Source organism: Chinchilla lanigera, unplaced genomic scaffold (genome assembly GCF_000276665.1).
Source record: "Chinchilla lanigera isolate Chin_1 unplaced genomic scaffold, ChiLan1.0 scaffold00063, whole genome shotgun sequence".
NCBI lineage: Eukaryota > Metazoa > Chordata > Mammalia > Rodentia > Chinchillidae > Chinchilla > Chinchilla lanigera.
This window is the reverse complement of record NW_004955464.1, coordinates 13,337,932-13,359,036: the sequence shown is the minus strand read 5'-3', so window position 1 is coordinate 13,359,036 and position 21,105 is coordinate 13,337,932. Positions and strand designations below refer to the sequence as shown.

The following is a 21,105-nucleotide window of genomic DNA, read 5'->3' as shown; positions in this document are numbered from 1 at the left end:
GTACTTGATGGACACAGATGCAAAAATCCTTAAAAAATACTTTCTAATTGAATTCAGCAACATATTAAAAAGATTATATTCCATGGGGAAAGAAAAAGACAGGCCTCTTGGGCTGGGCTAAACTGCCCACCTGGTCTCTCCAAAGGTGCTCCTACCCCTGCCCCTCTCAGAACACCAACCCTTAGCACTGACCTACGGATTTTGGTTCCTTTTTCTTTAGATCCTCCTCTTTGTCTTCTTGTCCCTGTTGTGAGGAGGCTGAGGAAAACTGTTTTCTTACTAGGTATGGAATTAGCTCACTCCGGATAGAAGTGATTGATCTAGGAAGAAAGAGTTACCAAATATGAGACACTTGACTAGAACATATTGGGACCAAATCTCTGCATGCAAGCACAGCCAAGCCTGGCCCCCCACTGTGAACTGAAGGAGATCAAGTGTAGAATGATTTGGCATTTCTGGAGAAGAGGATCTGAGCTTTCTTTATCAGCCTCAGGCTGGGAGTGGTGCACTGAATCAGAATTTCTCCCTCTAGTAAGGCTCTTGGTTTTATTATTTACAATAATGACTGCTCTAGTTTATTGACAATCTCCTTTATTAGGTTAAGGAAGTTCTTTTATTTCCAACTCGTTAAAAATCTTTCACCGGGGGCTGGGAATTTAGCTCAGCGGCACAGCGCCTGCCTGGCAAGCACAAGGTCGTGAGTTTGATTCCTGGTACTGGAAAAAAAAAACCAGAAAAAAACAAAAAACAAAACAACAACAAAAAAAATAAAAATCTTTCATCTACGGACTGGGGATGTAATTCAGTGGCATAAGTGCTTGCTTGGTAAGCCTGAGATCATGAGTTCGATTCCTGGTACCAGAAAACCCCCCAAAACCAAAAAACCTTTCATCTACAAATGAATACCAATTTTTTTTTTAAAGTGACACGATCAGTTGTTAGAAAAGTTGAGACAGAAAAGGCTAGAAAAATTAGCCCTCATCTTCTGAGAGATGAGATAATGAATGAGCCCGTAAGCTTGACTTCTACTGTGCCCTCAGAAACAGGCCGGCCCTCAGAGCTACTCAGCCACTGACCCAGGACTATACAGACCCATAGGCAGGAAGGCAAGGCCGAAGCAGAAGCTGAGGGGAGGGAAAATTATGAACCCTCGGGCTACACTGTATATGGCTTCTGTTATTTTTAAAGGATCAAGCCAAACACCTTTGAAAAATTCTATGTAGACTGGGAGTTCTTTTTTTTTTGTACCAGAAATTGAACTCAGGACCATGCGCTTGCCAGGCAGGTGCTGTGCTGCTAAACTGTATCACTGGCCCAAGCTGCGAATTCTTGTATTGAGTTTCAAGGTGACTTTTCTCCTGATCCTCTGATGGAGGTTAAAAATTTCCATACGAATACAATGAAACAACACTATTCTTAGCTCTTTTTCTCCCCTTTTAATGCTCCAAGCCAGTGTGGATAGCAAATGTTCCTTGGCCGCCTACACTGGAAAACAAGTCAGTTCCTTTGGAAGAAGGGGCAAAGAATGGGCAGCTGGAGGATTTTAGGACCATGGTATTTGCATTATGGACCAAAACAGAATGAACAGAATTACTCTTCCTGCTCTCTAGTCAGAGTGAAGGCAGCTCAAAGCTGTGCCAAGAAGTCGTACAAGGCTACTGTAAAGCTGGGCTTGGCGAAGCACACTGTAATCCCAGCACTTGGGAGGCTGAGGCAGGAGGAATGCTATTGTGAGTTCAAAGCCATCCTGAGGTACATGTGAGTTTAAGGCCAGCCTGAATTACAGAGTGAGACCCTGACTAAAAACAAAACAAAACAGCCAGGCACTGTGGCACGCACCTGTAATACCAGCACTAGGGAGGCTGAGGCAGGAGGATCGTTGCGAGTTCAAGACCAGCCTGGGCTACAAAGTGAGCTCAAGGCCAGCCTGAACTGTACAGTGAGACCCTGACTCAAAAAAAAAAAAAAAAACAAAGTAATTTGGTATTTCAGGCCCACAAATATGTTCTCAAAGCAAAATATGCAGAAGTGTAAGTTTTGTTTCTTTGCACTCATGACAGTACGCTCAGGGAGGGTGGGCTTTTGTTTCAAAGCTGGAGGTAGACTTGCGCTTCTCTCTTTTCCCTCCTCGGGAGTCTGCCTCTGATCCTTTGCTAAGTGGGCCCATCCAGAGGATACCTGCACAGTGGGAGGAAACGTACTTAGAGACAGATACTGTAGCGTAACAGTAGGAGAGTTCAGCCTTGTAAAAAGAGGGAAGAAAAGCCTGGAACTGTGCAGAAAGAGGCACTGTGAATTACTGTAAGTTTTAAAAGTATTTTGCTAATTTATAACACAGTTCCCAAAAATACAAGGATGGGACAGGTACAAGCAAAATAACAGCATATAGATAACACCATTTCATTTCTAAAACAAAAGTGAGAACCAACTGTACTATTTATATAAATTGGAATCTAGCATTAATGAGGTTGAGGGGAGATCCTGGGGATATAGCTCAGCAGTGGAGTACCTAACCAGCAAGCTGGAGGTCCTGGGCTTGATCCCTAGTACCTTAAAAAAACAAAACAGGTGGGGCACAACCTTCCCAAACCCCTAAACAACATTAGCTGGGCATGGTAGTGCACACCTGTAATCCCAGCATTCCGGAGGCTGAGGGAGGAGGATACTCATGAGTTCAAGGCCAACCTGAACTGCCTAGTGAGACCCTGTCTCAAAACAACAATAACAAAGAGAAGCTTGGCGGGATGGGGGCGGGGGGTGCAGGTGATGTAACTCAAAGGTAAAGTGCTTGTCTGGCATGTATAAGATTCTGAATTCAATCCCTACTCTTCCCCATCCCCATTTAAAACTGTTACAGCTTGTTAAGAACTGCATGGCTCACTTGGGCTAGGGATGTAGCTCAGTGGTATAGTGCTTGTCTAGCATGTGTAAGTCCCTGGGTTCAATTCTCAGCAATATAAAAACAAACAGAGCCGGGCATGGTGGCGCATGCCTGTAATCCCAGCACTCGGGAGGCTGAGGCAGGAGGATCGTTTCGAGTTCGAGACCAGCCTGGGCTACAAAGTGAGCTCAAGGCCGGCCTGAACTGCATAGCGAGACCCTGTCTCAAAAAGACAAAGAAAAACAAACAAACAAACAAACACACATAAAAATCCCCATATGTTTGACTTTCTCACCTCTGCCTTTCTTACCTATTTTCCATTAGGAAATCTACAACATATTTTTTCAAGCAGTAGAGATGGGCATCCACAAGGGCTGTATGGAAATGTATTCTGGGGTACCTGCAAAAGGAATAGGACAGAAAGGGCTCACAATTGGGTAACATGGGTTTTACTCTGTCAGCAGTTGTAGGCGTCTGGAATTTGATAAGGTCAGACCCATGCTGCCTACACTCCAGCCTGGGAGACCCTACCAGAGGACATCAGCTTTGGTCCAACCACATAAAAGCATAAAAGGTCTTCTTCCTAAAAACCCTATCTCATGATGCTTTTGAAATTTAACGAGACATCAAATCATCAATCCATCTTCTATCACAAACTCTTACCCACAATGCTTATAACTAACACTGTCCTGCCTCTCCTCTGTCTCACTTTTTGTCTTTTTAAGACAGGGTCTTGCTATGCAGTTCAGGCTAGACTTGAGCTCACTTTGTAGCCCAGGCTGGTCTCAAACTCACAGCAATCCTCTTGCCTCAGCCTCTGGAGTGCTGGGATTACAGGTGTGAGCCACCATGCCTGGCTAATACCTGGTTTAATATTTAATAAAAACAAACAGCCAAGGGAGAAATAGAAAGAATAAGGTGAAAAAAAAATGGACATTCCAACTATAGCTGTCTGGTTATAATCTGTTCTACCCTGTGTTGCTTTGCTTTTACTTGCTTGCAGGAAATACATTCTCATGAAATCCAGATAATCTGGAAGTAGTCAAATATACTAAGGTATACCACCTAGGGCTTATACTCTTCTGGGGAGAGAGAGAAGAAATACTTCCAAAAAAAGAATCAGAGACCTGGGAATCCATACTCATAACACACACACACACACACACACACACACACACACACACACACGGGCAGACATATGTGTGCACTTGTATGCCAATTCATGTGTATAATGAGATGAAGAAAAGCAGAGGTACTTCCCTATCCTAACTTTCTGAGATTCTCAAATTCTAAGAAATTCCTTAGGTAACAGATTTTAGTAAATGGGTGCAGCTGCCTATTTGTTATCTGAATTTCATTTGAGGGGCAACCCACTTTCCAGAACCCCTTTTGTCCCTCTCAGACAGAAGCTTTCTTTCTCTCAGTAAATTCTTCCTACTCTTAAAAAAAAAAAAAAGAATTTCATTTGAGGCCTACATGCTGATAAGTATCTGCCTTGACCTGAACAATTTAGAAAGTTGCCCTCTTCTCTTCATCTCCATTTCACAAATTTCTTTAATCATCACTATACTCTATAATATTTAATCCTCATAATTAACATGAGGTAGATATTATTCTCATTTTTATTGTTGAGGCCAACTTATACAGCCAGGATAGGAAAAATGTAAAAGTTCAGCTAATAATATTCTGAACTGTTACCAATTTCTAGTTATATATGGCATTAAAATCTTTTTTTTTTTTTTGTGAGTCAGGGTCTCACTATGTAGCTCAGGCTGAACCAAACAAACAAAAGCCTCCTGTGATAATTTAGTTACACTGAGGTGTTCAATACAACATAAATGACTCCTCTCTGTTTGAAGACCTTCAGATAATCAATTACCTTCCACTGTATTTGGTAGTCTTAAACATATTCCAATATAGAAGCATCTTCTATCTCCCATTAGGAGTCAGAGCTAGTTCCTTGCTGTAAATCATACAGCTTAGAAAAAACGAGCGACCAAGGTATGCTTAAAATAACCAAGTGAGCTCAGAGCTAGAGGGAAGAGAAAGACATAGGCAGCACGGGTACTTACTAGTGAGGTATCGTTGTAATGAGACAGGGACAAGCATATACTGCACGGCTACTTGCTAAGGGCTTTATACAAAGGCACCTTCCATACCATCCCAAGTTGATTTTGGGGTGGTATGGCACTGTGACAAGAATGTCAGACTGTTGATTATTAAACTAGTTATCAAACTAGAGGTCTCCCTGCTTGGCAGGGTGGACTATGACGCCATGGTGGTCAGGCTTCTCCAATAAAAGCGGTTGTGCTGAAGTGAAAGTCCTGGACTCAAAGCAGCAGACACTGGCAGAGGCTGAAGAGTTCTTAAGAGTTCCAAGTGTTGTTTCTTAATTGTATTTGACAGAAAAACAAAAGAGAAAGATTTTTTTTTTGATAAAGGGCCTTGCTATGCAGTCCAGGTCGACCTTGAACTCTCAAATTTGTGGTGATCTTCCTGCTTCAGGCTCCTGAGTGCTGGGATTACAGGTGTGCACCACTGTGCCTACGTTTTTTGTCCATTTTATTTTATTGCATTTCTCAGTCAGGTCTTGACGTATAGTCCAGGCCAGCCTTAAACTCACTATGTACCCCAGGCTGGACTCGGACTCATGACAATCCTCCTGCCTCAGACTCGAGTGCTGCGATTACAGGTGTGTGCTACTACACCTGGCCTTTCTGTCCATTTTGTTTGTTTGCTTGTTTTTGTTTTTTTCCGGTACCGGGAATTGAACTCACGACCTCACGCTTACCAGGCAGGTGCTGTGCCGCTGAGCTAAATCCCCAGCCCCTCGTTTTCAAAGCAAATCAGGGACTGGGGATATAGGCCAGTGGTAGAATGCATACTTAGCATGTGTGAGGGTCTAGGTTCAATCTCTAGGAGCAAAAAATAAATAAGATCACTCTTCTAAACTCTAGTCTCTTGCCTATGTTCACTGAACACTTACTATATATCAGACAGTTGGGATATAGCAGTGAGTGGAATGAACACAATCCTTACATGAAACTTGCAATTCTGTGGGGAAAAAAAAACTGCCAGTATGCAACAACTGTGAAAGTCAAGGACAGGATGCTATGGAAACATGTGACAGGGGACCCAACTCACATTTGAAGACGAAGGAAAACACTGTGTTAAGCTTAGACCTGAAGGAAGAGCAGTAAGTCAACCAGGAAAAAAGGTGGGGAAATTGAGAGGGGTACCTGGGCAGAGGAAACAGCAGCTGCCAAGGTCTTGAGGCAGACTGGTGAGTGAGGAATTAAAGGACAGGCTGGCCACAAGCACCTATTGTGTGGCTACCTGGTAGCTGCATTACACAAAGGCACTTGGCATACTATCCCATATTCATGAATTTGGTAGTACTGTGACAGGAATGACAGCGTGTTTTGGTCATCATGCATGCATGAAGAGCCAAACTGGAGACTGACATATTCAGCAGAGTAGACCAAAGGAGACCCAGTACCAATGAAACAGAAAACAAGGTGAGGAGGGGCACAGACTACAGATATTTTAGCCATGTTAAGGATTTTGATCTTAATTCTATAGGAAGATAAAGAGCAAGTATCAACATGCATGCATGCACACACGCACACGCGTGCCCAAGCCATCGAGAGTAGCCATTCCCTACTTTGGCTGAAGAAGCACCAAGAATGGGAAAAGTACAAGCACAGAGGCACTAAAAGGAATCAAGAGTCAGAGAACTATAATCAACTCTCCATCGCTACACAGTAATGTTGTGTTTAGGGTTGTGTTGGGGGAATGATGGAGGAATAAAGGTGGCTACTTGATTGGAGCCCTTAGAAATTTTTACTGGTTTAAGGGGAAAAAAAAAAAAAAAAAAAAAGAACAAGGATTAAAATGCAGAGAGTGTTGGAAAAACTTACACAGCAAGGCTTGTGGAGTAAAAGGCATAAATGAAGGGGCTGATCCCAAAGTTTTTCCTCTAAAGCAAGATGAAGGAAAATGAAGGTGGGGTCTGAATAAAGATAAAGCTATAGGTAAGAGCAGTATGCTGGTGAAATCAGTATTAGCGAGGACTTTCCCTGAGAAAGAGGCGACAGGAGTGGAAGTCGAAGTCGAAGTCTGTCGAGTGGCTCTGACAGTTCAGCTAAGATTGGAAATATAAATTTATAATGGTGTCATCACTGTATAATATTCTTCCTAGAAACTTTAATAGAACCACTAATATAAGGTTGAGGTTTACAAGGCTAGATATTGTAAAAAGATACGTAAGGGCATGGAGGGAAAAGCCTGAAGGCAGAGGTTCTAGACTTGGATGGAGAAGGAAGAGAATGAAGGGTGGGGGAGACAGAGAGATAGAGGAAAAGAACAGAAGGGGAAGGGCTAGAAAGATACGAGACTGAAATGAAAGAAACAGAATTTTAGGTAAAGATAGTAGACTAAACACAGTCATTAATCCCTACCCTCTCTGAAAACTCATTAAAATGAAGTTTGTTTTAAAACATAAACTCACAAGGACAAAGACCAAGAGAAGAAATGACAACAACATTTTGGAAACTGGAAAATAACAATAACAGATTTAGCACATCCAAGAGAGTAGAATCCTAGACCAGACGTAAGAAAAGCTATGAACAACCTGATTTGTACTATCAAAAACCTGAAATGATCAGGCATTTGCACCGTAACTTTTACTCACCCAGGCAGAAGATTGGAAGATTTTCTTTGCAGTCTATGGCCAGGCCCAAATAAAGGCTTAGAAATACTGATAGCTGGATGTGGTGGCACATGCTTGTAATCCAAGCACTTGCGAGGTTAAGGCACAGGAGGATGACCGTGAGTTTGAGGCCAGCCTGCGCTACATAGTGAGGTCCTGTCTCAAAAAACTAAAAACAAAAACAAAAACAGAAACCCCCAAGATATTGATATGGGGGATCTTTACAGCCATATCACTTTATAGGAGAGTAAAAACATAGAAGAGTAAGATTAAAAAGCCTCAGTGTCTGTATTGGACAAGACCTTGAGAAAGGATTGTGATCCTGGCTTCCAAAGTCCTTCTGCACCTTCCAACCCTTTCCCAAACTGCAATAAGAGAAGTAGTTTAAGAATTAGAGCTGGTTAGTATCAATGGGGGTACAAATTTAGGTAAATAGTATTTCAACACTTTCCACACAACCAAGAAAATAATCAAGAGCTTAGACCATTTTCATCATCTCTATTTCCAGAAACAGGGATCTAGCCATGATTTTTGAGGTTTTTACCAAAGCTCTTGTTTTCCCAGATATAAATGTCTAAGCCTTCCATGATGAAACTGTGAAACATTAGATTCCATTAAAAAGGAACTCCATTAGGAACTTGTTTCAAAATTTTCCTTCCAATAAATAACCTTGACTAGAACTCACAAGAAAACATAACACTGGGGAAAAGCTACATGATTTTCTTATTAAGTACTTGGCAGAAATACCTTCTACTTATGAACTATTAAAAACACATGTCTGAAAAAAACCACATGTCTGTCAGAAATACAACAGGAGTTTCAGGGTGGGATAGCTTGTATTTGCTCGCTCTCTCTCTCTCTCTCTCTCTCTCTCACACACACACACACACACACACACACACACACACACTCACTCTCGCTCTGTTTTTTCAGACAAGGTCTCACTATGTAGTCCTGGCTGGCCTTGAACTCACAGCAAAAAAGGGGACTGTCTTGGTTACTTTTTTCTCGCTGCTGGGACAAAATACCTGACGCCCAAAATTAAGGAAGGAAAGGTTTATTTTGCTTACAGTTTGTGGAAGTTTCAATCCGTACTTGGCAGATTATAAGGCAGAGTGGCACATTGCAAAGGGCTGCATCTCAGGGCGGCAGCACACAGCTAAGCAACCACCATACACCAGGGCAGAAAGGGGGAGGAATGCCCTCAAGCACTCTCTTCCTCTCCCTTACCTATGCAAACTATCCACCCCAGGGCGGGTGCAGCTCTCACATCCTTTAAACTCTAAAAGCCTGCCCCAAGACCACATGAGGCTTTGGGGGACACACAGATATAAACCGTAACAGGGACTTTCTTCAAAGAACTAAGTCACTTTCAGCTGAAAAAACTGAGGTTTACAGAAACAAAGTGATTTTGTTCAATGCCACACAGCTGGTTTGTCTCAGGACTAGATTTCAAATTTTCTAGACTTGAATTTCCAATACAGCACTTTTTCTATCAGCGACACCCACCCCTACTACACATAACGCCTCTAAATTCACAAAAAGCATCAATTAGATATGAGAGAAAAGTACACTTTGTTCAAGTCCAATGAGGTCCAAAGAATCTGGGTCCCTTGGAGTAAAGTTACCAGAACTGTCTGATTGAGATAGGAGATTAGGGGGTGGTAAAACTGGGGAAGTAGATGTGATCTGTTAATTACAAAATCCCAGGGACACTAGGCTGGGCATGGAGACACATGCCTATAATCCCAGCACTCAGGAGGCTGAGGCAGGAGGATTACTGCGAGTTTAAGGCCAGCCTGAACTGCACAGTGAGATCCTGTCTCAAAAAGACAAAAAACAAAAACAAAAACAAAATCCCATGACACAAGCACAGAACAGTTGCCAAAGCCCTAGACACAGACTTCTTGCAAGAACTGGGCCTAGAAACTTATGCCACTGGCTTCTAAGAACGAAAAGTCTAGTCCCCCTTTTCATATAGTAAATGATCATAATTAGTTTTTCTTTATCTCAAAAGGACATAATCCCTTTCAAGCCTTGTGGATTTAGCCATGCAACACTGTGATAATCTTCAAGTTTTACACCTTAAATCTGTCCTGCACAATGTTGTCAAATTATCTGTTCAAAGTCCTACATTTGAATCATTGCTTTCCTCCTCAAGGTTTTGTTTTGTTTTTGCTTTGGTTTGGTTTTTTTTGAGAAAGAATCTGGCTATGTAGTGTAGGCTGGGCTTGAACTTGCTTATGTAGCCTAGGCTAGCCTTGAATGCTCCGTGATCCTCCTGCCTCAGTCTCCTGAGTGCTGGGATGACAGGCATGCACCACCACACCCAGCTCTCAAGTCTTTATAATTCCCTGTTATTCAAGGCCTTCTAATTTTGGACCAGTTTAATTTCCCATCTTATTTCTTAGTGTTTCCAATATGGACCTTCTATTAAGGACAAACTGTCCTGCTTAGTTCCTAAATAAGCCCGGTATACCTGGCCTCCCATCACTGCTCACAGCATTCTCCCCAGACATGATTCAGCTTCCCATGTCCCTCCCCATACCTGGTCCAAATCCATCCTTCAAGCCCAAATTATTCCATTTGCTTTTTCTGATCACCTCCTACAGTTTGATATATCCCTGAATTCTAAGAACATTACTTTTTGGTTATAATTATTCAGTATCTGATAGTTTGCTATTGCTTGGTAACCTTTTATAGACATAATCTATTTTATCAAGATTACTCAACTCCTTGAGATAAAATTTCCTGCCTTAATGAGTCTTCTGCCAAAATACATACCAGAACACTGGCTTGATCAGAGTGGGAAACTCAGTAAGCATTTGCCATTTGAAGGATGTTCCGGAAAAGTAGAAGGCATGAACTAATGGAAAAGTCTCAGCCCTTCCCCTAATTAGATACAGAACACATCCCTTTCTTCTTCTGGCATTTATGTATGTATGTTTTGTTTTTTTGAGACAAGGTCTCGGTATGTAGTGCAGGCTGGCCTCAAACTCATGGCAGTTCTCTTGACTCAGTCTCCTGAGTGCTGGGATTAGAGGTGCGTGTTGTTGTACTTGGATTCTTACGGAATGACTAGCTATGGCAGTATATGATTCTAGACAAACCTACAATGAAGGTATTTTTATTTTTTCGTTTTTTTTTCTGATACCGGGAATTGAACTCACGACCTCGCGCTTGCCAGGCAGGCGCTGTGCCACTGAGCTAAATCCCCAGCCCCATGAAGGTATTTTTAAAGGTATTTGCTGTCTGTATGTTGAGATGAACTCTTTTAAAATACAAAAAAAACCTCCTCTTTTTCTTAACTTTTTATTTTGATAAACAGATTTAGGTAGAACAAATCTGAAACAAATTGCACTTTTTTCTTCATAAAAGAACTCTAGATCCAGTCAGCTATATCCTGACCACTGTAAGAAACAAGCTGTACATGATGGGCATCTAAGCTGTTTCCAGAGGTTAGCCATTATGGACTGTGCTGCTATAAACATTCATGTATATGTATCAATATAGTACAATATGTACCTTTAACTCGGTAATATACCCAAGAAAGTGATAGCTGGATCAAATGGAATTTATTTTTAGTTTTTTGAGGAATCTCCATAACAGCTGTATTAATTTACATTCTACTAACAATGCAGAGGAGTTTCTTTTTCCCCACATCCTTGCCAACATTTGTTTTTTGTGTTCTTGATGATAGTCATTCTGACTGGAGTGAAGATAGAATCTCAGAGCTGTTCTAGCGTGCTTGATCAAAGAGAGAACCAGCCCCGATAGAAGAGGACCATTTCCTCAGTCAAGGGTATATGAGTAGCTGCACTCTCCCGCTAGAACTTCCAAACAAGCTCTCAAAGTTGTTTTGATTTGCATTTTTCTAAAGGATAGAGATGATGAACTCAAAACAGATATTAATTAATGAGCAAAATAAAAGAGAGAGTCTAGGACAGAGGGAGGCAGATCATGTGAGGGGGGAAAGGGGCAGAGTAGGAAGGAGTGGAATAAAAGAACCAAAAATGAAATCATATATATATATAATCATATATACGCAATCACACACACACACACTCTATAAAATGAATGTAACTGTCTGTGTTGCAAGAATACACAAATAAAAAAACAAGCTGTGTAAGCAAGGCTCCTATCATTCTCTCTCCACCCTATTATTCTTAAAAAACAAAATAAAAGAAAAACCCTCTAGGTGAATTGGCAAATTAAAGTCTGTCAGTCAGATGGACCTGCTACCCTTTTAGTAAAGTTTTATTAGAACACAGCCACATTAACTCATTGTATCTGTATCTATGGGTGCTTTTCTGCTGTAACAGCAGAGCTGAATAAATACAACACCGATCACATGTCTAAAAACCCTAAAATATTTACTATTTTGCCCTGCATAGAAATAGTTTGCCAGTGCCTGTTCTATATCCCAACATTTACCACAAACTGTCAAAGTCCAGATTGCAGATCCTTAATAACGGCTGGCTACTGGGCAGTGTCCCACTCATTCATCCAAAGGTTTGCTGGGATTCCCCCTCCCTCTTTCCCTCCCTCCCTCCTTCCCTCCCTCTCTTTCTTGCTCTTCTCCCTTTCTTCCTTCTATCCTTCTCCTTCCTTCCTTTCTCTCTTTCTTTCTGAGACACACCTTCACTCTGCTGCCCAGGCTGGTCATACTCATAGGCTCAATTGATCCTCCTGCCTCAAGTCTCGCAAGTAGCTGGGACTACAGGTGTGCATCACTGTGCCCAGCTGGATTCTGGATTTCTTTTCTTTTGGATTTCTCTCTCTTTCTCTGTCTCTATTTCTTTCTCCCACTCCAGCTTCTATTTATTTTTGGAGATAGGGCCTTGCTGTTTAGTTCAGGCTGGCCTTGAACTCACTACGTAGCCCAGGCTGGCCTCCAACTCATAGCACTCCTCCTGCCTCGGCCTTCCAATTGCTGGAATTACAGGTGTGTGCCACCACTCTCAGCTCCCTGGATTGATTTCTAACTAAATCTTTATTTAGTTTCCTCATCTGTAAAATGGGCATAATAATAGTGTTTATATAAATACTGTAAAGATTACATATGAAGCCTTTTAACACTGTGCCTGCCATAATATTTGAAAAACAATAGCTGCAATCATTGTCATAGGCATTAGCAGCAGCAGGGTCTCTCCTGATGGTCAGAATCAACTAAGTGAAAGAAGGTAACCCTAGTGAGGTAGGCGATTAGGGCATGGCAAAGCTGGCTGAGGAAGTGACATGACCCATTAATTTCAAGATCATGGAACACAGGCAGAGTCCCCAAAGCCTTGCACTTGTATTTCTCCTGAGAATTTGGTAAGGTTTTCAATAGGACAGCCTAGACCTGACATCAGCCTGAGGCATGGGATCCCAGCACCACCTCTTAGGACCTGTATGTAGACGTTCTCACGGGTTTTGAGATCTGGATAGTATAAAAGGATACAAACGCCAAGAAGAGCTTGCTATTGTGGTTTTCCTCACGATATCCTGTCCTATTTTCTCCACAGTATACTTTTATCTTGCTTTTTTCCTCTTTTACTTGGCCAAAGCTCACTCTACAGAGCTGATTTCTCCCTCCATCTTCACTTTTACTGTTTATCATATAAACTTTGTTACCTGTTTTTGCTAATTTTGCCCAATTCTTTGCTCAAGACAAGAATCTGGACTCCAACTCTAGAAGGAGAGGCGAGCAACCCAAAACCCAGCAAGGACTCTTTGGTGAGCCACTTTTAGAAGGAGTGACCCAATAACATTTTGGTGAGCCAGCAAGGAATAAAGCTCAGGCACTAGAGAGCAAGGTAAGGCCCATATTGGGCACAATTTTTGTTTCTATGAGGCTTTTTATTTTCTTTTTTCCCTTCTTTCTTTCACTGTCTCCCCTAAGCTGAGAATTGGAGAAGTCTTCTCAAAGCACCAGGGAGGGGCTTCCCAGCCTGGCCATGGGGATGGGGGAATGGAATGTAGGCTTTTTTTTTCTTTCTATCTACTTAAGCTCATTCTCCAGGTCCTTGAAGTCTATGCATTTTGTTGTTGTTGTTGTATTTTGTTACCCTTTTTGGAAATTAACCTGGTAAGCTGGTCTCCACTTACCCAGTTTTGTTTCTTTTTGTCTTTTTTTTTGTCTTTTTGAGATGAGCATTTTATTCTGTTTTACTTCTCTCTGTGCTGGAAAAACCTATCAGTCTCACTATGCAGTCCAAGCTGGCCTCGAGCTCACTTTGTAGCCCAGGCTGGTCTCGAACTTGCAACAATCCTCCTGCCTCAGCCTCCCAAGTGCTGGGATTACAGGCATTACACATGTGCGCTACCATGCCTGGCTTACCCCGTTTTGTAAATGGCTTTTCTTTCTCAGTTTGTGTTGTGTGTATTTGCTAATTTTTTTGTTTATTTTTAATTAACCTGGTCTCTACTTACCCCAGTTCTGCAAATGATTTTTCCTTCACAGTTTGTACTTTGATGTGATGCTAAGATTAAGGGTGCCCCATCCTGGGTGTGGATGGTACCAATAAGGAAGTTTACAGCCTGCATGGAAATCATGTAGCTAGACATGGGCTTATGTCAACTGCCTGCCTGCTTGCTTGCTTGCTTGCTTTCTCTCTCTCTCTCTTTTCCCTCCCTCCCTCCTTCTTCTTCTTCTTCTTCTTCTTCTTCTTTTTTTTGTCTTTTTGAGACAGGGTCTCATTATGCAGTTCAGGCTGGCCTTGAGCTCACTTTGTAGCCAGGCTGGTCTCGAACTTGCAATGATCCTCCTGCCTCAGCCTCCCAAAAGAGTGCTGAGATTACAGGTGTGTGCCACCACGCCTGGCCTCTTTCTTTCTTCTTTACTAACTGGCCTTTCAAGCTAAGCCTCTAATTTTGGAGAACAAGAGGGACAAACTTCTTTCTTTCTGAATTATTGTAACTGTCAATATGGCTCTTCCCTGTGTGGAAGAGAAAAAATAGCTCATTTTAAAAGGAAACACCTAAGGCTTTTGCTGAGGCAGGGCAATGGCTGGAAGGTCCTATTAAGCCAGCTTTAGCTGATCTGCTTCCTGTCTGTCCTAAATCCCACCTGACACTATGGTTTCCTGGCTGGATTTCTTCCTTATTTGAAGGCAGATAATTAAAAACCCTATGCTTGATGACCTTAGCAGAACAAATAGTGTTTAAAATTTAATTACTGTGAGGACACAAAACAGAGTCTTCCCTATTCTTCGTGTTTTTTGTTGTTTAACTATTGGAGTAAATGCAAGAGACTATTTTCCCAACTGGCTGTATTCCGGTTAAGTAGAGTCATCGAGGGACTTGAAATACAAGTTGGAGCACCAATGGGTTCAACTGAGTGGCTAAGAGAACTTCGCTTGGGGAAGTTCTGCCCTTACTTCACAGGAATTAAAGGATTAGGTAAGGTGAACATGTGGCTTTGTCCCCTTCTAATGGGTTAATGGGTCCAAATATGGAGACAAAAGCCCCTGGGGGGCTTTCTTCTGTGCTCAATGATGCCGGTATCACTCAGATAGAAATGTCTGTTTAGTCCGTGTTAGGGTCTCACAAGAGACCCTTTATGGAACCCTTGGGTCTCCTTCTACATGGGACATCATCTTAAGGAGTTAAGACCTAGTTGTCTCCTTTTTTATTTTTATTTTTTTTGTCTTTTTGAGACAGGGTCTCACTATACAGTTCAGGCTGACCTTGAGCTCATTTTGTAGCCCAGGCTTATCTTGAACTTGCAATGATCCTCCTGCCTCAGCCTCCCAAGTGCTGGGATTACAGGCGTATGTCACCACTCCCGGCTAATCCTGACAATCTAAAACAAGAGGGCCAGGGATATAGCTCAGTAGAGTAGTGCCTGCCTGGGAAGTTCAATTCCTGGTACCAACCAAACCAACCCAAACCAAAAACACACAATAAAAACAGGAATAGCTTATCTACTTTTGCAGTATGCTTTGAGCTCAGTATGAACTGGGAGGTGGTGATAGATGGACACAGGATGGTACTTTGGATTATGAGACTATTCTCTAGTTATATTGTTTCTGCTTAAAATATAAAAGGTGGAGTAAAATCTCTTATGTGCAAGCTTTTGTGACTATCGCAGGAAAGGCTCAAAAACTAAGGGGACACCCCTGTTCTGGAACCCTCACTTAGCTTCAGGGAAATGTGGGTCTCTCTGATTTGTCCAATGACACTGGGAGATCTCTTCTATTTCCTCCTTATAGTCCCCAGGCCAATAAGTAGGGCCCCCTCTTCAGTTACAGAGGTACAAGAGGCTAGGAGCTATGCGAATGGACAATGTGCTTTAAAAAGAGAAGGAAGCCACCCTGGAAATGTTAGTCCTCTTTCAAAAGAGCCAAACAGGGTCTGTAATACTAGTAGGGGACTAAGAATGGTGTCTGACATGCCAGCTGCTCTTACCATGGAGGTAAAGAGGTACATTAAGTCTTTCATAAATATACTAATATAGATCCACCTTTCAAGGATGAAGAAGCATTAGTGGACATTATTTCATTTGTCAGTCAGTCTGAGATATTTAGCATGGGCTACAAAACCTTCAGATGGGTCCACAGACACTTATGGCCCAATGGCTGGACACAGTGTCTTCTGTCTTCAACAACTGGGACCCAGAGGAGTGACAAAAAAAAAGGCTAAGATTATAGTGGTCACAACTGGCAATGCTTTAAACTCACTGGGAAAAACCCAGGGACAATGAAGGAAAGGGTTCCTGTTTCAAGTGTAAGAAGACTGGACACTGGGCATGAGATTACACCCAGCCTCTATGTGAGACAGCTAATGCACCTGACTAGTGGCATCAAAAATTTGACTGTCCCCACTCCTAGAGCAGAACTAGGCCAGCCAGAACCCTCATTTCCTGCTCTGATGACTGAAGAGGCCAAGGAGAACCTGCAATGGCCCTGTCTGTGGACATCACCATCTCCTTTGAGGAACACTGGGTAATCTTGGACATCATGGGTGAGCCAATTCAACTACTTCATTCTGTTTTGACTTCTCTAGAAAACCTCCATTTTCTCAGCACCCCATAAAGAATTACGGGGATTTATGTCTCTCAGGGGGAAATGAGCCAGGAGATTAGCACGCCAAAACTGGGTCGGGAAATAGGCGTGACCTGTTAATTACCAGATCTTAGAACACACGTGCAGAACAGTTTCCAAAGCCCTATATGTGGACTTCTCATGAGACTCGACCAGGTTTCAGTACGATGGCCCAGACCTGACATCAGCCTGAGGTGTGGGATCCCAGCACTGCCTTTCAGGACCCATATGTAGAAGTTCTCACGGGTTTCCTCAAGATTTTGACAGTACAAATGGATGCAGACGCCGAGAAGAGCTTGCTATCGTGGCTTTCTTCATGATAGCCCACAGTATATCCTCTAGGGTGTACTTTTATCTTGCTTTTTTCTCTTTTACTTGGCCCAAGCTTGCTCGGCAAAGCTAGTTTTTCTCTCACTCTTTACTTTTACTTTTTCAAATAAACTTTGCTACTATTTTTTTGCTTGATTCATCCAATTCTTTTCTGAGAGGAACTTGGAAACCAACTCCAGAAGGAAAGGCAAGCAACCCAAAATTATTTGGCAAGCAACTTTTAGAAGAAGCTAACCGGTGACACTACCATCCCTGAGGCCTGATATTATACTGGAAGGAAGCTTTATTTTGATGGCACTCAGATTGGTACTATAAGAATACAGGGCTGGGTGTGGTGGCACATGCCTATAACCCCAGCACTCAGGAGGCTGAGGCAGGAGGATTGTTGTGAGTTCAAGACAAGCTTGGGCTACAAAGTGAGCTCAAGGCCAGCCTGAACTGCATGCTGAGACAGTCTCAAAAAGACAAATAGGCTGGGCGAGGTGACACACGCCTGTAATCCCAGCACTTGGGAGGCTGAGGCAGGAGGATCATTGCGAATTCGAGACCAGCCTGCTGGACGACAAAGTGAGCTCAAGACCAGCCTGAACTGCATAGCGAGACCCTGTCTCAAAAAAAAAAAGAACACAGGGAATGCTCCTTTGACATGCAATGGCAGTTGCATATTCCATAGTCCTCACATCAGAAATAATTAGAACTCATTATCTTTTCTGAATTTATCATGAAGCCCAATATGATTTGAATTTATGATCACTTCCTCTGGGAATTTAGCAAGTCCTAAACTCAAGCAAAAAAATATGAAAAAATATTACTGGACATAGAAAAAATGTGAAATTAAATTATCCCATTGATTTATTACCTTCCAAATGGACTATTTTACCAAATTTGGCAGCAAACAAAATTGTTCACTTATTATGAGAACTATGCTTTTTATTTCTTTTTTTTTTTTTTTTAATCTTTTTGAGACAGGGTCTCGCTGTGCAGTTCAGGTTGGCCTTGAGCTCTCTTTGTAGCCCAGGCTGGTCTTGAACTCACGATGATCCTCCTGCCTCAGCCTCCTGAGCACTGGGATTATAGATGTGCACTACCACACCTGGCTATGTAGTTTTTTCTAGTTTAATTCAATAAGCAAATGGTGTGTATCTAATTTTCTCTTGCATAGTGTTGGTCCTGTCTCTCTAATATGCACGATGTTTTCTCAGGAAAGAAGTATGCTTTATGCTCTTTCCGGAAATCCTTCAAAGTTCTGGATAATGAAATCCTATATGACTCCCTGCTAGAAAAAAGTGATGATTTAAAATCAAGTGCCTACATTAACTCACTAGATAACTCAAATGTGATGGATCTATAACATGAGGCAATATTAACAATGAAAGGAAGTGAAGTATTAATATCGTACATGGATGAACCTTTAAAACATTATGCCACATGAACCCAGTCACAAAAGGCCACATTGTGGGTGACTGCATTTGTATTAAATGTCCAAAATAGGCAAATCTATAGAAACAGAAAGTAGATTAATGGTTGTGTCGGGTGGGGGAAAATAGGAGATAACAATGAATACCAGACTCCGTTTCAGAGTAATAAAAGTATTTTAAAAATCAACCACGGTCATGGTTACACAGCTTTGTTATACTAAAACCACCACACTGTATACTTTAAATGGATGGACTATATGATGTGAACCTCAAATTGTTATATATAAAAAAGAAAAATCAATCCTAGGACTTCTGTCTTCCACACAGGATGCAGAAAGCTAGAAAAGAATTGCACCCATCCTAACGAGAAAAAAAATGAATACTTTTAAAATTAAAATAACTCTTCTTTTTTTCTTTCTTTTTTTGTCTTTTGAGATAGAGTCTCATCCTGCAGTTCAGGCTGGCCTTGAGCTTACTTTGTAGCCCAGGCTGGTCTCGAACTTGCAACAATCCTCCTGCCTCAGTCTCCTGAGTGCTGGGGTTACAGGTGTGCGCCACTATGTCCAGCTACAATAACTTTTCTTGAACTCAGAGGGCAACCACATAGCCAGGGCTGGGGATGGTGGCTCACGCCTGTAATCCCAGCAGTCAGAAGGTTGAGGTAGGAGGGTCGCTGTGACTTTGAGACCAGCCTGGGCTACAAAGTTAGCTCAAGGCCAGCCTGAACTGCATAGCAAGACCCTCTCTCCAAAAAAGGCAAAAAACAAAACAAAACAAAACAAAAAACCCAAAAAGACCCACACAGCCAGAAATCTAAGCAAAGACAAGAGCCTCTAAGGACAGATCAAACAGTGAATTATCAACTGTACGGCACAAAGAGGCCATCATACAAATGAATAAGAAATACTCAGCTAAAACTTTTAACAAATTTCTACAGGCTGAGTGTAAAGTATTATGAGAGGACACCACCCTTGGAAACTGCAGACATATTATGTATTTGCACCCACTTTTCTCATAACTGTATACTACAAGAAGCAAATCTACTCCATAAATCCTCATTAAACCCGAGTTAAGCTGAGCATGGTGCATGTGGCCAAGCACATGTCTATGGTCCCAGCTACGTGGGAGACTGAAGTGGGAGGACCCAGGGAAACACAGCAAGACTCGTCTCTAAATAAATAAATGAATAAATAAGCAAACTTGGTTAAAAAAAAAAAATCAAGTGCCTGGTTGTTCCAATGAACCTGCTCCCAGTTTGTAAGAACTAGTTGCAAAAAAAAAAAAAAAAAAAGAACTAGTTGCAAAGCACTGTGGAATCAAAGAGGCACATAGATTCAGGATTATAGAATGCATTTTGGAAGTGAAATCCCATCAATGCTGCTATATTCTATTGCTATAAACCAATCAACAAATCCAGCTCACAATCAAGGGGAAGGAAATCTAGCTTCACCTCTTGAAGGCAGATGTATGAAAGACACATTTGTAAAAACATAAAAATTAAAAACAAGGTTAGGGATTTAGTTCAGTGGCATAAGCGCCTGCTTGGCAAGTGCAAGGTCCTGAGTTCGATTCCCAGTACCAAAAAAATAAAAAAATAAATAAAAACAATAAGCTGGGTGTGTAGGTACACACCTGTAATCCCAGCACTCAGGAGGCTGAGGCAGGAGAACTGCAGCAAATTTGAGGTCAGCTTGGGTTACAGAGTAAATTCAAAGTGAGTTCAGAAATGCATAGCAACACTGTCTTGCTTGGTGTAGTGGCACAGGCCTGTTTTCCCAGCATTTGGGACACTGAGGCAAGAGGATCGCTGGGAGTCTGAGGCCAGTCTGGGTTCCACAGTGAGTTTAAGGCTAGTCTGAACTATGTAAGACCTCATCTCAAAAAACAAAAACAAACAAAACATGATGGAAACAGAGCTTGTGCAATTGAGAAAGGGACCAAGAGTTGGAAGAAGCAGGGAGAGAAGGGTGGGAGAGGGGGTGAAGAAAAGAGGAAAAAGAATTAAGGTGTGTTGTGGACATGTAACATTTCCCCACAGTAACTGTAATCATTATGTGCTGCAAACATGTACTAAAAAAAAAAACAGAAAAGCTGGGCTTGGTGGTACTTGTCTGTATGTCTAGCACTCAGGGAGGTTCAGGCAGGACGACTGTTGCAAATTCATGTAGCCAGGGCAACACAGTGAGTTTAAATAACAGATTTATTTAGTATTTACATCTATCATTAATATTGATAGTTCTCAGTTTTTCTACTTTAGGTGTTATCTATTAATTCTCCATTGTAGAAGATGGATTTAACTTTTTCATTACTAACCCCACCATGCATAACCATACTACTGTGCTGGGTTGGTGATGAAAGGAAGTTACCTTCTCAATATAATTGGTTTCATTATTTAGGTTAGCTCAATATCAATGCTTAAGTTTTTTCTGGTTTTGTTTCATTGTTGTTTGCTTGGTTTTATTTTTGAGACAGGGTTTTATGCTCAGGCTGGCCTTGAACTCACTATGTTGTCCAGGCTGGCCTTGACTCATGGTGATCCTCCTGCCTCAGCCTCCTGAATGCTGGGATTATGGACCTGTGGTACCATGCCTGGCTAGAGCTATGAGTATTTTATTTTATTAAGTTATTTAATTCCTTTTTTTTTTATTTTAAAGAGAAAAAAGATAAACAATGAAACTGAGTTTCATAACAGGTTAGTAAGACAGTTACAATAGTTGATACAGTGCATATTGTTTCCTT

At 41.7% G+C, this 21,105-nt stretch overlaps 1 protein-coding gene across 3 annotated transcripts in view; it reads right to left on the bottom strand.

Moving 5' to 3' along the window:
- Positions 1-21,105, bottom strand: part of Eif2b3 (eukaryotic translation initiation factor 2B, subunit 3 gamma, 58kDa) — a 124,605-nt gene that overhangs the window by 19,796 nt on the left and 83,704 nt on the right. For all 3 annotated transcript variants that reach the window (XM_005398724.2, XM_005398721.2, XM_005398723.2), the window contains exons 6-7: positions 3,192-3,281; positions 193-320 (exon numbers count right to left, since the gene is read on the bottom strand). In XM_005398724.2, coding sequence (XP_005398781.1) covers positions 193-320; positions 3,192-3,281 — 218 coding nt within the window. The remainder of the gene's footprint in view (positions 1-192; positions 321-3,191; positions 3,282-21,105) is intronic.